This window comes from Vicugna pacos, chromosome 13, assembly GCF_048564905.1.
Source record: "Vicugna pacos chromosome 13, VicPac4, whole genome shotgun sequence".
Lineage (NCBI taxonomy): Eukaryota > Metazoa > Chordata > Mammalia > Artiodactyla > Camelidae > Vicugna > Vicugna pacos.
Window position 1 is genome coordinate 59717160 of NC_132999.1, and position 17473 is coordinate 59734632.

A 17473-nucleotide genomic window follows, 5' to 3' on the forward strand; every position below is an offset into this window, starting at 1 on the left:
CTACCAGACAGGTTTCTCTCTTCCTAGCACAGGACTGGGCATACAGAAGGTGCTCAATAGTGAACCACAAGGCTTCTGGGAGAGAGGGTGGTGTGCTGAGTGGCCTCCAAGTCCTGTTACGGATATTCAGTAAGAGGAGGACATGGCCCGCTGCCCCTCCGCTGGCCCAGCTCACCTGGTCTGGCAGGCGCTCTCCAGCGGTGCCATGTAAAGGCTCCAGATGCCCAGGGCAGCGGGCATGGTGAAGAGCACAGCCAGCCAGCAGCAGGACACGATGAGAGACATGAACAGGCCAAAGTCATGGACAGCTGGGATCTGGCGATGGAGAGATAGAGGGGGGATGTGGGGCTGGCAGGCCCAGAGCCCAGGGAGCCTGGGGACTCTGCAGACAGGCACAGGACCCTGAACCACTAGGCTGAGGCAGGATGAGGAGGCTGGGGCTGCTGGAATGGAGACACTAGCCTAGGAGGGCATCAGAGGGCAAGGGCTGGTGCTCGGGGCATGGGAGGGGAGGAAGAGTCCCACCTCTGGTCTCTGCTGCAGCCCTCTGCCCGGAACAGTACCTGGCACAGAACAAGCGCTCCATAACTGCCCTTACATGCGGACAGAGGGAGACACCCTGTTGGAGCAGGCCATGAGGTAGTGAGGGGGAAGGGAGAGAAAGCCACCCTGATGGGAACAGGGGGGCTGGGCACAGGAGGAGTGGGTGTGTGGCGTAGTGTCAGAAGGCAGCTGCAGCCGACAAGCAGAAGAGCCTTCACTGTTTGGGGAATGCTTTCACACCATCTCATTTCAGTACCTGATGATCCACACATGAGGAAAGTGAGGCTCAAAGAGGTTAAGCAACCTGCCTAAGGCCACACAGCCAGAAAATGGCAACGGTAGGGTCTGAACCCAGCTCTGCCTGTTTTCTGGATGTGGCTCTCTAGGAAGGCCTGGAGAATCCCAAAGCATCAAGTGGTTTCTAGATGAGATACTCAGCCCGGGTCATAAAAACTCTCAGACTCAGGCAGGCTCACTGCCTTTCAGGTTCTGTCAGTACCACAGCCATGGCCGAAGACTTGAAGGAGTGTGGGGCCAGCAAGAGGAAAGTCAGTGTAGGGATGACGATGTGTTGTGGAGCCGGTGGGTGGAGAGAGCCCCAGACCAGGGCCCAGGAGACTCGGGCAGGCTCACCACTGACAGCTCTGGGACCTTTGGAAACTGCCAAACAGCCCTCAGGGCAGAGGCTGGATTATTATTACTGAGCATCGATGATAAACACTATTTGTATTATTATCATGTTCCCATTTGCTACATTCTGGTGATGGTGATTAGTAACAAAACCTCTAGGGATGTGGCAAGTACCATGAGGCACAGGCTGGTGTGGCCACAAAAGAAGGGGTGGGTGGGAAGAGCAGAGATCAGGGGCCAGGGGTGCCTGGGAGGAATAGGAGGCCAGGACAGGGGCAGAGGGTGGTCTCCCACCTGGGAGAAGATGTTGGCCGCGTAGGCGGCAGCCGTGGTCAGGGAGGTGAAGAAGGTGGCCTTGCCCGCCGTCTGGATGGTGTGGATCATCCGCAGCTGCGGGTCCTCCATATGGGTGGCCTGGCGGTAGGTGTTGATGAACACAAAGACGTCGTCCACGCCTATGGGAGGGGGTCCCGGGCCAGCCGGGTGGCTCAGGATCACTCTGCTGTCCCCAGGATCAGACCTAACCTCAGCTGAGAATCCAAGCCCCACCCTCCATGCTCCTTGGCCCTATCCCCTCCCCAGAACTAGGCCCCTTCCTCCAAATCTTAGCCTCTTTCCCACCTTTCCCACTGTTCTTAACCTCCAACCAGCATGCCTGCCTGCTCCTTCCACCTCTTGGGGGCTCCACCCACAATATGAAGAGGATCACCCACCACTCACACTCTCCCAACCCCCCACCCCAACTCCAAGTCTCTAAGGTCTGAGAGGGGACTTTTTGGAGCCCCCAAGGAAGCCAGTCTTTGCATCCTGGAAGAAGACTCTTCCGGGAACAGAGTTCCCCAGTGGGAGGCCCATTGCCATGGCGATGGAGGGAACTCACCAATGCCCACTATCACGAAGGCAGCCACCCCATTGAGGATGCCCAAGTACTGGATACCGAAGACCACATGGTACAGGAAGAGTGCCACCAGGCAGCTGAGGCCGATGCTGGCAATCCCAAAGAAGGACAGGAACACTGGGCAGGGCAAGGGGCACAGGGGATAAAGTGGGGGGACCCAGCAGAACACACTCCTTCAGTGTCCCTGACCCCTGCTGCGTCCTGCCCCCACACACCCCCATCCCCGGGGAGTGCCTTCACCACCCCATCTGTGCCCAGCACAGTTCTCTACGCCCAGAGAAGGGGCTGGGCAGGAGGCCTGAGTGGCAGATGAAGGCATTTCTGAGCAAGTCAGGTTGTTCGTGGGCCCTCATCTTTGCCGAACTTACCCCAAGTGCCAGTAGGGAATTGTTATATATTTAATAACCTGTCACCCCAGTATACTAGAGGTTCCATGGAGGTAGGAAGTGTGTCTGTGATGTTCACCACTAGAACTCTGGCACCTTAGAGCTTCTGGCACATAGTTGGTACCCAATTAGTATTTGTTACATTGATGAACGAATGTCTTTTCCAGTTTTGAAGGCATGACCAACCTCTCACTCACTTGGGCAATACAGAGTACCTGCTGTATACGCAGAAAGCAGCAGCCAGGGCACATGGGGAGGTGGCAGTGGAAAAGTGAACTGGGGGACTAAGGGCAGCTGACCTGGGACTAAAAAACAGGCTACAGAATAATCTGTAAGGTGTCCAATACTCCAGACCCCTCAAAACATATTAGCAAGGTTATCAGCAAGAAGAAGATGGTCAAAGGGCAAAAGGTTCAACTGTGGGAGGTCCTTGCGGTGGGGGCCCTCAGGTGTGGTCCAACCTGCCACTGCACCTCAATCACCTGCCTGGGATTAGGTGTTGTCTGAGCACCCCTCCCCCGCCAGGTCTGGCATGGCAGATTTAAGACCAGTTCTGGCATTCCTGAGCAGGAAGGCTTTGTTCCGAGAGAAGCACACTGGGAAGAGAGAAGGGGCTGGCTTCATGCGGGGCCTTCAGAGAAGCCCTACCTGAGCAGGAGGTGAGGATGTAGACGAGGGCGGCGATGCAGCTGCTGCTGATGAAGGCCAGGAGCATGTCGTTGTTGAAGGTTCTGCGTACCTCGTAATCAAAGAGGTCTGTCCCCCCATACAGAACCTGGACTTTGCTGGGGGAGGGAGGGCACAGAAAGATGGAGTTGATCAGAGATGGAGGAGGACCAGGAGCCATCCACCTCACCAGACGCTCTTTACCTTGGCTGTACATTACAATCACCTGGGGGCTACCAAGAATCCTGATGTCCAGGCCATACTCTAGACAAATGAAATCAGAATGTCTGGGGTGGGACTGAATGATCAGTGAGGTGGAGACCACTGCTCTACACAGATAATAATCAATTGTAGCCAAATTGTATGTCATCTTCCAATTCTCAATTATTCACAGCAAAATTCAAAATTCAAACCAGCTTCCAGATATTCAGTTTTACACTGTTACTCAGAGTGCATCTAACAGAATTTATTCTTTTTTTTTTAATGGAGGTACTGGGGATTGAACCTAGAATCTCACGCATGCTAAGCATACACTCTACCACTTGAGCTATACTCCCTGCTGAAGTTATTCTTAACAAGAAAAACATAACAAGCTGGTCAAGTGGAGTTTTAAAATACAAACAGGGGTGAGATCTGCTTCTGGCCAAGAAGGAGGAACAAGATGAAACCTAGATTTACCCTCCCAGTGAAACTAACCCCCAAATGAGAAAATATATGAAACAAGACCCTGGACATGAGACACCAAAGAGAATGATGATCTCTGAGAGATGAGAAACATGATGGGCCCTATGGTTACCCTGGCTTCCTGGTTTGAGAGAGTTTCCAGGCCTCAGTGCAGCCTAATATATGGGTTATTGGACTTCTCAAAAGAGGCTGAAAATTTTCCAGATTTGATGAAAACTATAAACATACTGATTCAAAAAACTTGAGCAATCGACCCCAAATACACACACACACAAGCAATGAATAAAACTACAACAATGCACATGATAATCAAATTGCGCAAAATTAGTAACCAATAGAAAATCTTAAAAGCAGCCTGAGCAAAAAAGAAAAAAAAAAAGATTCATTACACATAGAGAAACAAAAATAAGCATGACAGCAGATTTCTCTTCAGAAATAATGCAGGTGAGAGGATGTTGGGGCAAGATCCTTTACCTACTGGGAAAAGAGTCACCCCAGAATTCTACACTCAGCAAAAATATATTTCAAAATCAAAGGCAAAATAAAGTCTTTTTCAGTATACAAAAGCTGAAAGAAGTCATCTCCAATATCCATGCACTATAAGAGATGTTAAAGGAAGTCCTTCAGGCAGAAGGAAAATGACATTTTTGTTTGTTTGTTTTTTTAGGGGGGAAGGTAATCAGGTTTATTTACTTATTTTTAGAAGAGGTGCTGGGGATTGAACCCAGGACCTTGTGCATCCTAGGCATGTGCTCTACCACTTGAGCTATATTCTCCCCTCAGAAAATGATAATAGTTGGAAGTACACATCTACACAAAGGAATAAAAAGGATGAGAAACAGTAACAACATGAATAAATATATAAACTTTTCTTATTACTTATGTAAATCTTTAAACAAGATAACTGACCATTTAAACAAACAAACAAAATAACGTAGTGTGGGGGATTGTAACATATATGAAAATACATGTATGACAACAATAGCATAAAGGCCAGGAGGAAAGAAATGGTGGTGCACTATTCATGAAGCTATATATGAAGTGGTTTAACATAATTTGAAGGTACACTGATAATTTAAGGATGTTTACTATAACCCTGAAGCAATCCCTAAACTAAACAGTTATGGCTAAAAAACCAACAAAGGAAATAAAATGGAATGATAAAAAATTTTCAGTCCAAAAGAAGGCAAAATAGAGGAAAAGGGGAAATAAGAATATATGCGACAAATAGAATAAAATAAAATAGTCTTAAGTCAAACCATGTTAATAATTGCATCAACTGTAAATGGTCTAAAAATCCCAACTAAAAGGCAGAGATAGTCAAATTAGATTGAAAAAAAACAGGACCCAGCTACCTACAAGAAGCTCACTTTAAATATAGACACAAGTAGGTTAAAAACAAAAGTATAGAAAAAGCTATACCATGCTGATGTGAATCAAAAGAAAGCTGGAGTGGTTATATTAAAAACAATGAAGTAAATTTCAGAACAAAGAATGTTACTAGGGATAAAAGAAGTAATTTAAAAATGGTAAATGGGTCAATTCATCAAGAAAATACAACAGTCCTAAATGTTTCTGTACCTAATAATAGAGCTTTAAAATACATGAAGCAAAAATTGATAGAAAGGAAAAAAGAAATAGATAAACCTGCAGTTGTAGCTGGACACTACAAAACCCTTTTCTCAATGATTGCTAGAACAATTAGACAGAAAATCAGTAAGGATACAGAAGACTTGAACAACACAATCAACCAACTTGACTTAATTAACATTTATAGAACACCCTACCCAAAAAATAGCAGAATGCACATTCTTTTCAAGTGCATAGGGAACACTTAGCAAGACAGATGATATTCTGGACCATAAGACAAGACTCAATAAATTTAGAATAAGTTAAGTCATATAAAGTATGTTCTCAGACAACAGTAGAATTAAAGTAAAAATTAGCAACAAAACAACATTTGGGAAATTCCTAAATATTTGGAAACTAACACATTTTAAATATAATACAAGGATCAAAGAAAATATCAAAAGAGAAGATAGAAACTATTTTGAATGGAATGAAAATGAGAGCACAACATGTCAAAATTTGTGGGATGCACTAAAACAATGCTTAGAAGGGCAATTTTAGAGCAACAAACACTTATGTTAGAAAAAAAGAGAGCTTTCAAATCAATGATTTTAGCTTCTACTGCAAGGAAGCAGAACAAGAGAAAATTACATAGAAAGTACACTGAGAAAAGGAAATAATGAAGATCAGAGCATAAGTAAATAAACAAACAGAAAGACAATAAAGAAAAATCAATAAACCAAAATCCAGTTCTTCTAGAAGATCAATAAAATTGACAAACCTCTAACCAGACTGACCATGAAAAAAAGAGAAAAGACACATATAAAAAAGATGACATCACTATAGTTTCTATAAATTTTCAAATAAAGGAATAATTTCTATAAATATTCAAAGATGAGGGCCCAATACATAGTGATAGGAAACAGAAAACGGTCCCTGGGGTGGCAGTGGGAAGGCAAGGTGAGGCAGGATGGAGTGATTATCAAGGGGACATGAGTAAACTTCTTGGGGTAATGGATCTCTTTGCTATCTTGATTGTGGTAAAGGTTTCATGGCGTATACATGGGTCAAAACTAATCAAACTATAAACTTTTAAGTATATGCAGTTGGTGATATGTCAATTATGCCTCCATAAAGCTATTTAAAAAAACAAACAGGACATTTAAAAACCAAGTAGAAAATATCTTTGGATTATCTACATTGTTGAAATAAATGGGTTAATTGATCTTTCACTGGAATAGAAAAGAGAAAGTTCAATCAATCGTTTATTCATTCATTCATTCATTCATTCATATAGCATTTACAGAGTACCTTCTAGATTCTAGGTCCTGTTTTAATTACTGACTATAAAAAGAGACAGGCTCAAATTTTTATTCTCAAGGAGAATGGAATAGTCTCATGCAAGACCAGTATTCCTGCCTAGAGAACTGCTAAAAATCAGATAAAATTGAGAAATCATCTGTTTGACGACATTTGAGATTTCCTGAAGCAACAAGAACTAGTGGGCTAAGACTCCAGAAAGGGACAAACCTACAAAAGGTAAGCTTCCCTTCTACAGCTATGTTTACCCTGGAGGCATTTGCTGATTCTGAACACAGGCAGGAGGCTGAAAAGCTAGGCTGGAAGTCAGGAAAACTAGCAGAGCTTTGGGCAGAAACTTGCAGACAAGCATAGCAGAAGGCCAGTTTCTTCCTCAGCACTTTTGCCAAATACTGGAGCTGTGTGTTGTATGAGGTTAAAATCCTAAGCAGAAGGCCTCTGAAAAAGCAGAGTAGACATATTTTTAGATTTGAGAGACAAAAATTAGGGTTTGGAATCTGTCAGGGTAAGAGGCTCTGCAGAACACACCAGGCTCTCAATTGAAAATCCTGGAGAACTAAGGGCAAACTAGAAGTAGGCTGAGACTTTACAGGACTGCAAACCAGCCTCAAACTGCTGACTGTGGAAGGTGATCAGCCACAACTCCACCTGCCTAATGGAGGGAAGGATAAACCTCTGGAAGGAATAACATCATCTGGACTTCTATGTTTTTATACATAATGCTCATCACTCAGTAAAAATTACCAGGCATACACACAGGCAGAACCACATGACCAAAGACCAAGTGAAAGAATAGACCACGGAAACACATCCACACGTTATCTGAAATAACCTAATAACTTAATATCCTTAAGAAGGATAGAGAGGAGAATATGAGCAAAATATATAAAATAATGAAAATTTTCACCAGGGACTTAAGTCTATAATAAGGAATCACTGAAAATTCTCAATAGAAAAACACAATGCTAACACTGAAATCTCAATAGACGTTAAATGGCAGATTAGAAAAAACGGAAGACAGGATCAGTGAACTGGGACATCTAAACCAAAACATGGAAAGAAAAGATGGAAAAGAAAAACCTGGAAAAGAGCACTGAAAACACATAGCACTCGTGTAAGAGAGGCTACAGGGATGTACTGTACAACACAGAGAATATAGCCAATATTTTGTCATAACTGTAAATAAAGTGTAACCTTTAAAAGTTGTATTAAAATTTAATTTTAAAAAATGAAGAAAGCAGCTTGCTAATTGCCCAGATTCTTCAGCTTACCTTTCCAATTCCTACCTCTTATTATCATATTCATAAAAAAAAGAAAACATATGGTACTCTGAAAATATCTAACATTTGGGTAATTAGAATCTTGAAAGGAGAAGGGACAGAGAATGATGTAGAAGCAATATTTGAAGAGATAGTAGCCAGGAAATCCCTAAAACTGATGAAAGTTATCAACCCATGGATTCAGGAAGCTCTGTTCACCTCAAGCAGAACAAATATAAAGAAAGCCACACTGACACACATCATAGTAAGACTGTTGAAACCAAAGACAAAGAGAAATCTTAAAAGCATTTAGAGGAAAAAAAAAAAAGACAATCATTCAAAGGGGCAACAAAAAGGTTTACAGCTGACATTTCCCCAAAAATGATGGCAGTCAGAACACAATGGATTGACATCTTTAAAGTATTAAGAGAAAATAACTGCAAATTTATAGTTCCATACCAACAGAAATATACTTCAAAAATAAAAGTAAAATAAAGATGCTTTCTAGGCAAACAAAACAGAATTTATCACCAGAAAACCTGCACTAAAAAAAAAAATACTAAAGAGAGTTCTTCAGACACAAGGAAAATGATCCCAGAGGGGAACATGAAATTGCAGAAAGTAATGATGAGCAACAGAAGATGTAGATATGTGAGTAAATATAAATGGATTCTGATCAGTAAAATAACAATGTAATGTCTTATGAGGTTTAAAATGTACATAGAATTAAAATACATGCAACAAAAATGCAAAAGCCTGAAGGGGTATAAATGCAATGAATGAGTTCTAAGATTCCAGTGTTATCAGAGAAATAGTAAAAGTGATAATATGTATCATTCTGTAGTAAATCAAGGTGCCATCTCTTCGGGTAACCAATAATAGACTGATAAAAAGATTTTATTAATCCAAAAGAAGGCACTAAAGCAAGTCTACAGGGGCCCTGGTTGTCACCACTCCAATAAAGCTCTTGGGAGATGGAAGAGGGAAGAGGGGCTTTTTTTCTTACCCAGGACAGGGGTTTTGTCTCAGCAGCTGAACACATTAAGCAGAGGTAATTTTTGTTATCTACAACCTTGAAGATCCTTCCACAGCCAACCCAGATTCCCAAACCAGCCAAGTACCTTTCCCTGGGGTACCTCCAACCATTCATCCATCCATCCATCCATCCACCCACCCACCCATCCATTCACCCACACATCCATCCACTTACCCATCCCCCAGACAAATCTCTAGTAGGAGATTCTCGGTACAGTGCCAGGAGCTAGGCCTGTAGAAGGGAAGCAGGAGCAATCCCCGTCCTCGGCAAACTCAAACTTCACAGAGACATCATTAAATCAGACCTTCTCAGGCTTGCAAACAAGTCCCCTGCAAAGCCTGTAGGTCTGGGAAAAGCCTCAACATTCTGCATTTCTAACAAGTCCCCAGGTGATGCTGCTGCTGATTCAAGAGTTGCACTTTGAGGGACATGGAATTAGAAAACAAAAATACAGAGAGGTGAAACAGCATGCTGAAACTCCCACAATTAGGTGGAGTGACTGGGACCTCACCCCAGATGTATCTGACTCCAAAGCCTGTGTATGATCTTTCCTGCCTCCCTTATGCAGGAGGACAGGGACTACGGAAATGGTTAGGCTGGTCCTTGAACGCAGCCTCAGGGAAAAGTTGCCCAGGTTGGATCTTAGTGGATGAACAGGGGTTTGCTTGGCAATGAAGCAGGGCTAGGGGCATGCTCTTAGCACAGCAACTGGGGTAAAAACATACAGGGTAAGGGCTCTGGATTAATATTTTGGACAGCTTACTTAATTGTACTGTGCCTCAACTTCCTCAACTGTAGGGTGAAGATAATCAGAACAGCTCCCTCACTGGGCTGGTGTAAGAATTAAGCTAGATAGTGCATAACGGATTAGGACAGTGCGTGGCGCAGCCTAGGCACTCAATAAATGTTAGCTCTGATTATTACAGTAGTTGCTCAATAAAGGAACAAGGGTATTTCAGACAGAACGAGTCCTCCTGTGCCAGGGGCTGTCTTGCCAGGGTAGGAGACAGAGAGGCATTGTAGTTACTGCCCCGCAGGCCTGAGAGATGAACTATCCAATTTGCTGGTGGGGAGGGGCCCAGTTATATTCTGAGATGCACACCCCAAGGTTTGGAGGACAATCAAAGTACCTACTGCCCAAAAGCTCTTTCACACCTCTTAGCTCATTCCTCCTACTGACCGCAGAAGGGTAGCAGGGCTCAGCATCCCCATTTTACCAGCAATAGCAGCCTTGCAAAGTGAAGTGACTTGCCCACTATCTCCCTGGATAGTAGAGACAGAGAGGAACTCCTTACTCCCAGGTCAATACTCTTTCCAGAAAGCCTTCTCGCACCATCACAGGAGAAAATCAATACCCAAGACTTCCTGGGCAGAAGTTCCTTCAAAGTTGTCTGTTCACTAACCATTAACCCTGATCAGGAAAAGTGTCCTTTCATCTGTCAGAGTGATGATGAGGATGTATTTGGCTCTGCCCCCGATCTGAATAGAAAGATTTCCTAGGGAAAGGTTGCTGGGAAGGGGATCCGCGATTTATAAGAAAGAAGCACCTGGAAACCAATTCCCTATCCTAATACAGCCCTTTCCTGGTACAAACAAGGGCAGGCACACACGGGACGCAGCTGGACCTCCTACCTAGTGGACTGCTTGGCCAGCATGGCCACGTAGGTGACCACGAAGCTCTGAAACTTAGCCCGCTGCTCCTCCCAGCGATCGTCCACCGAGTAGTAGTTGGGCAGGGGTGCTCCAAAGAGGATCTCGCTGCGCAGGAGGGAGCTCTTGAGGTTTTCTGCAGAGAGGCCCTCGTCCACGTACCAGTAGAACTCAGGGTGAGTCATAGCCAGCTCTAGGGAGCCTGCAGAAGCAGGGGTGGGGGCCCAAGGAGCTCAGTGGGTCTGCTCCCACCAACCCTCCGTCAAGGTCATCCTGCCCTTCTCAACACCTCACCCCCTTTCTAAGGAGCTAGGAAGCTGTTCCAGCTTGGGCTGCCTCCAACTGTCCCTAACAGGACAGAGGGATGACGTACAGAAATCACAGCTGCCCAAGAGAAGCAGCCCCACAGATTTGCTCAGGAAGCTCCCACGAAGTTTACATCTTCACTTCGATTTGAACCTCACTTAATTCCAAGGCTCAATCTCTGCAGTCCTGTAACTCCACCTTCCCATTCCAGTCCTGCCTTCATGCGCTTAGAACCCTGCTCATACCCTCCTTAAAAGGCACACCCAAGACCTCCTCCTACAGCCAGTCTCTGGCTCCACTCCATCCTTTCTCAACTCCCATCTCTAATGAACCTCAAACTGACCCATCTCGATCTTTCTTCAACCTCAACCTCTCTCCAGATGCCCAGTTCTCTGTAACCACACCCCAACTTCCCTCTAACCAACCTCACGCCAAGCCCCACCCCAAGCGTTATCTACCCCTGGCCACAGCATAACTCCCAATCTCCCTCAATCCAGGTGTGCACCCAAACCTCCTTCCTTGCCTCCCTCAGATCCCATCTCACACCCAACCTGGCTCCCTGCTATTCCTCAATGATGGCCCCCAAGTCCACCCAGCACTCAGCTCAAGCCCGACTCCATCTCACAGACAATTACAACCCCAACCTCCTACCAGCCTGCAAAATACTGAATCAAGAATCAAGCCTTTCCTCAACCTCCAACTCCCGCCCCCAGCCTCCGTAAAGCCCCCTTACAAATCTCACCCACCCTCAGTCTCCACCCCTTGCAAGCCCCGCCTTCAGCCTCCTTCAGACCGGATCTCTACAGGCCCTGCCCCAGCCACACCCAGGAGTGCTCACCCCGGATGTCGGCCAGGTCCTGGCCCATGCCATCATAGTAAATCTTGCCACCCCTCTCAGTGGGGAAGAAGTAGGTCATGAGCGAGCTGGGCGGGGAGCAGTAGGAGTAAGAGCCGAGCGGCAGGTCCTTGAGCACTTCATGGGGCTTCCAGCAGAACTCCCGGAAGCCCGGATGGTCCATGATCTTGCGCTCAATCTCGTGGATTGTGACCAGCCGCTCACTCGTGAAAATGTTGCGCTCTGCGTCGCCACGCGCCAGGAAGATGAGCTCGATTCGCCAGTGCGCGTGCGTCTGGGTGTTGGCGCTCACATAGGAGCGTGAGTAGTCCCAGCGCGAGGCGCCCCGGCGGGCACGGCTCTGATTGGCCGCGGCCGCCATATGGGGCGGGGCGTCTGGCTGGTACCCCCCATTATCTTCTGTCCCCTGGTTCGCTGGGGCTTCACTTTGGTTGGCTGCCAGCCCCCCCAGGGGCGGGGTCTCGCGTCGAAGGCGCCCGCGCCGATTGGCTGCTGGCTTCCGGGCAGTGGAGGTGTCCCACGACAAGCCTAGGCCGAGCTGTGGGGCCGCGGGGACAGTGCGCCGGGCCCTGGCGTCTGGCCGCGAGCGGTTGCCTAGATGCAGCTGCTGCAATTGCTCTGAGATGAGGCGCTGGAGCGTCTCAGAGGTGAAGTCGGCCAGGTCGCGCCGGTTGCGCCCCCAGGACCCAAACTGGGACTTGAGTGCCAGCGTGAGGGCGTCGAAACGCTGAGAGGCCTCATGGTTGCGGATCTCAAAGGCGTTGTAGGAGATATCAATGTCCAGAGGCGGGTAGTAGAGGAACATGAAGGCTGACAAGGCCGTGGGGATGCTGCAGCCCAGGAAGAGCACCAGCCCCGCGCAGCACGGATTGGTGAAAGCCCAGCCCAGGGTGCTCCAGAAGCCTGAGGCCGGGGGCCGGGAGGACAAGGCCCAGCGCTGCCAGCAACTCTGTCCGCCTGCCCCAGCCTGGGGCCCCGGCTTCTGGGCCCGCCTGAAGGCCTCTCTCGCGGCTTCCTCCTCCTCTTCCTGCTCCTCCTCTAGCCATACATCCTGCAGCAAGGGGTCATCCTCTGAGTCCATAGCCTACAGGAGAGGGAGAGGGTCAGCAGGCTACAGAGAAGGAGAGGATGGTGCCCTGTAGCTGCAGTCGCCCAGCCCTGAGTGCTAACCCCTACCCACTCATAACCGAGACAAATCCTGCACCGGAATTGCATCAAGTACGCATTTAACTCAACTAAATTCAAGACGGAAAGAAAAATCCTGTTCTTTGCCCATCACATTCTGCCAACTAGGTCAGGGCCTTCAAGGCCACAGAAAAAGGGGAATCACAGCTCAATTGCAAACAGAAGAGCTATTCCTCCCTGTGTAAGGGATGTTCAAGGGGAATTTTGACTGGGCATGATTTTCTAATTTTTGTTACATTCTCTGATTTTGGAACTCCAAGCTGAGGTGTAACTTCACTGCAATCACTTTTATTTAATGAGCAACTGTAAAGTACCTTCTAAAAGTATCAGGGTAGAAGAGAAAGAACTGCTCTTTAGAATCAGACAGACCCTGGTTTGGGTCCTGGTAGTGTGAACACTGGCAGGGCAGTGAACCTCTCTGAACCTCAGAGTCTTCGTTTATAAAACCAGTGACCATTCCTGCCTCACATGATTATGGGGAGGGTCAAGGGTGGAAGCACTCTGCAGTCTGTTTAGTATATTGGTTATTATCTGTCACATGAACAAATTTCTTTTTCTCCCTCTGGGGACTGTGATGTGCTCAGCCATTGCCCATGCGGCTGTGCCAGGGCTCCATGCCTGCCACAGTTCTTAAGAACTCTCAATAGCTCCCCACCCCCTCTTTGGGACTCTGCAGCTGCAGCTGCTGTTTGTCAGGCTCAGACCACTTAATATTCAGCTCCAGGGGCAACAAAACTTTGGGCACAGGCAGGGGCCAGGCATCTGTCTCCCCAAGACTTGGGTACAAGCAGCAGGAGGGCCTGGCAGGAGAGGGCAGCCCGAAGGCTCCAGCAGGGGGCCCAAAGGCAGGAGGCTTTCCGGCATCCCCGTTTGTGGCCTGTCCCCTTGTCCTGCCTGCCCTCTGTTTGGACGGAGAGAGACTCATTATCCAGTTAGATGCCAGGCAGTGAGAGGAGGAAGCTAATTATGCCAACGCTGGCTAATTAATGCTGTCTTTCCTATTAACATTCTCTAGAGTGCTCCATTTCAATTAGATGGTCTGTCCGGGAAGATAGGGGGCTGCCGTCAACCCGAAGAAAGTGCGGAAGAGAGGGTGAGGGGAAGGAGGGAAACAGAGACAGAAAGGCAGGACATGGGAAAGATGAGAGACAGAGAAAGAAAACAGGAGAGAGATGCAGAGGAGAGTGGAATTAGGGGGCGGGAGTTGGAGACACAGATGCAAATAGAGAAACAGAAGAGTGAGTGAGGAGGGACCAAGTGTGGGAGGGAGAAGAGCGGAAGATGTGAAAGGGGGAGAGGCCAGGAAGGGACAGGAGCTGCTCCTGTAATATGCAAGATTCCTATGGAGGTAATAATTAAAGTTCCCATTTCTGTTGCCCTAACACGAGCTGGTGGAGGGGACCTGCTCTGAGGCCCAGTCTGTATTAGCAGAAGCTCATGGGTGTGAACCAGAGGCAGCTCAGACTCATCCCATCTCCAGAGGGCAAACCCAAGTCTGCACATGGAGGTGGGGGTGTGTGGGACCCTCACCTCACTCCCAGCTCCGGAAGGAGGAAGCTGATGGTAATGTGGTGGAGAGGGGCAGGGGCTGCCTTTGCAGTATTTCTGGAAACTAAGTCCATCCACTGGCCCCCAGCCTCAGCCTGCCTTGCCCAGGGTACAGTGTACAGTTTTGCTGTGTGAGGAGGTCAAAGGCTCTGAGTCACATCAGCACTCCCTGGGTGACCTGGGGGCTCCTCTGTCCCAGTGCTACTCCACTAAGAATGCCACTCCTTTCCCCAGGTGTCCAAGTTTAAAACATCTTTGAAGGCCTTTCTCAAGTGTCACCTCTGCCAACAAGCCTTCCCAGATCTGAAACCCAGTCCCTGCCCCCAGCTACGTGTCTAAGCTTCTCACCACACTTGGAGGCTAAAAATTACTTAGGGAGGGAGAGGCAGTGTAGCAGAGTGTCAAGAGCCATGGTTTTGGAGGCAGACGGACTTGGATGCAAAACCCAGCTGTATGACTTAGGGCAGTCGGTGTAACATTTCTGAGCCTCAGTTTTTCCATCTGTAAAACAGGGCTAACAGTATTCACTACAGAGATTGCTGGATGATACACACAGTGCCTGGGAGGTCTAAGTGCTTGGGAAATGACATCTACTATTCTCATACACTCCGCTTCTCCCCAAAGGCTGTGAAGTCCTAAAACGCCCATGTGGCCCATTGTATTTGCCAAAGATGGCCACAACAGTATCTCGCATCTCACATGTTTTTCTCATGATGTGACTTTAAGACTTCTCCTGTCAAGAAGTAATGTCTGCCTTCCTTCTCCTTGAACCTTGGTGGGCTATGACCACAGCAGAGTGGTGCTCTGTGCCTTCTGAGGCTAGATAAAAAGGGAGATGCAGCCTCCACCTGGCTCACTTGGAACACTCAGCCTTGGAACCCAGCTGCCATGCTGTGAGGGAGTCCACGCAGAGACCACATGGAGGAGCTCCTGCTGACAACCTGGCTGACAGTCAGCATCAACCACCATGTGAATGAAAATGTCCCCAGTGATTCCAGCCCCCCAGCCTTCAAGTCTTCTCAGCTGAGGCCCAGGTACTGTGGAGTCAAGCTAAGCCACCCTCTCCTGTACCTTAACCTGGCCCACAGAACTCAAGAACATAATATATCAGTTGTCACACATTACTAAGCTTTGGGATAGTTTGTTCCATATAAACGGTAACTGGACAATTTCAATGGAACCCTGTCCCATAGGTGTGACTCCGTGCCCTGCCCTGCAGACAGCACTTGCTAGATTTAAGTGATCAGAAAATTGAATGTAGCCATTCTGCCTCCCAATGAGAGCCCCACAGCCCGGCGGACATGAACTCCAAGGGAGCAGGGCCTTGGCTGTTGTGTTCCCTGCTGCATTCCCATGGCCTAAAATACCCCTGGGAGAGGGAGGCTGGTCAGTGCTTAGCAGATATTTGTTAAATGAAAGAAGGAAAAGGAATCTCTGAAGAAGCTGGGTTAGATATTAGGTAGAACTTTCCCCTGGACAGAGGGTAGTCAGACACCAAACAGTATAAGCGTTGGGCAGAGAATATGGTTTCTTCTGCCTCGGCTGGCGGGGATCTTGGGGAGTATGAGATGGATGAGCAGGAAGTGGCCCTGCTGAGTTATTTGTCTATTACTGCCCCGCCCTCTCCCCCCAGCCTCCATGCCCGCCTTCCCGGTCTCCTCCTGGAAAGAAAAGATGCCACGTGGAAAATCCCACCAGACTGGTGGGTGACTGACATGGCTCCAGGCCTGGCTCATCCTCCAACTTTCTGTGTGGCACTGGGCATGTCCCGTGTCCTCTTGGTGCCCTGTCTCCCCCATGGGGCAGTGGGACGGCAAAAGCCGAGGTCCCTCCAGCTGTGAAAACCCCAGAATTTCTGAGAAACCCTGCTCTGCAGGCCAAGGAGGGTGAATACAGTCTGAGAGACTCCACCAAACCAAGGGCAGCCCGGCTGGCATGTGGGGTCTGACACCAATGCCTCCCCTGGCAACCACCTTCTCAGGCCCCTCCCCAGGATGGGCAGCAAATAGCAAATTTGTTTTCCTTTCTCTCTCAAGTGATGGGAATTGATTAGCTTAGTGAAGAGCTCCAGCTGCTCCGTGGAAAGGAGATAAGGATGGCTTCTTCGATACCTGTCACTGGTTCAGACAAAGAGCCCGAAATAGGACTGTGATCATGCCTCTGTGATCTCCCATTAGGTGCTCCTGCTCAGCAGCCGGCATATGTGCTCTCCCCCTCCCTCTCCATCTGTCACCTGCACACACTCAGAGATAGTCAGAACTTAACTCTGGGCCTCCCAGGAGCCCATGAACCAAGATGGACACACATCCATGGAACAGGGTCTCCCTCCTCTTGGGAAAAGCAAGTGGGGGCAGTCATCTAAAAGGGAACAGTAGACTCTGGGGAGACTTTTAAGAAAGAACCTGGCTCAGTTCCAAGGGCCAGGCTTGGGGCAACCCAAGGGCCTATGTGTAGCATCATCCCAATTTTATAACAGAAAAATATCTGCATATATATGCATTAAAAAACATTAATGGAGGAGGGTATAGCTCAATGGTACAGTGCATGCTTAGCATGCACAAGGTCCTGCGTTCAATCCCCAGTACCTCCATTAAAATAAATCATTAAATAAATAAATCTAATTACCCCCAAACAAAAACAAACAAACAAACAATAAATAAATATTTTTAAAAACTTATTAATAGTGGTTATCTCTGCCTGGGAGGATTATGGGTGATTTTTATTTTCTTCTTTATACTTGTCTGTTTCCAATTTTTTCTACAATGGTCAGGTACAGCCTTATTTTTAGAATCAGAAATAAATGTTATTTTAAAATAGGACATGTGTATATGTGTGTAGAAGAGATTTTGCTAACAACTTTCAACTCTGAGAGGAGTTTCTATAAGAGGCATGGGAGGCCAGAGGGTTCTGTCCTCCAAGGAGAGGAAGGAAGGCGAA

At 47.4% G+C, this 17473-nt stretch overlaps 1 protein-coding gene across 1 annotated transcript in view; it reads right to left on the reverse strand.

The window, feature by feature from the left end:
- The window catches only part of DISP3 (dispatched RND transporter family member 3), a 48540-nt gene that overhangs the window by 17092 nt on the left and 13975 nt on the right, over positions 1 to 17473 (reverse strand). Inside the window, exons 2-7 of the mRNA XM_072975400.1 lie at positions 11786 to 12887; positions 10624 to 10843; positions 3106 to 3242; positions 2054 to 2188; positions 1468 to 1628; positions 176 to 315 (exon numbers count right to left, since the gene is read on the reverse strand). Coding sequence (XP_072831501.1) covers positions 176 to 315; positions 1468 to 1628; positions 2054 to 2188; positions 3106 to 3242; positions 10624 to 10843; positions 11786 to 12884 — 1892 coding nt within the window. The 5' untranslated portion in view covers positions 12885 to 12887. The remainder of the gene's footprint in view (positions 1 to 175; positions 316 to 1467; positions 1629 to 2053; positions 2189 to 3105; positions 3243 to 10623; positions 10844 to 11785; positions 12888 to 17473) is intronic.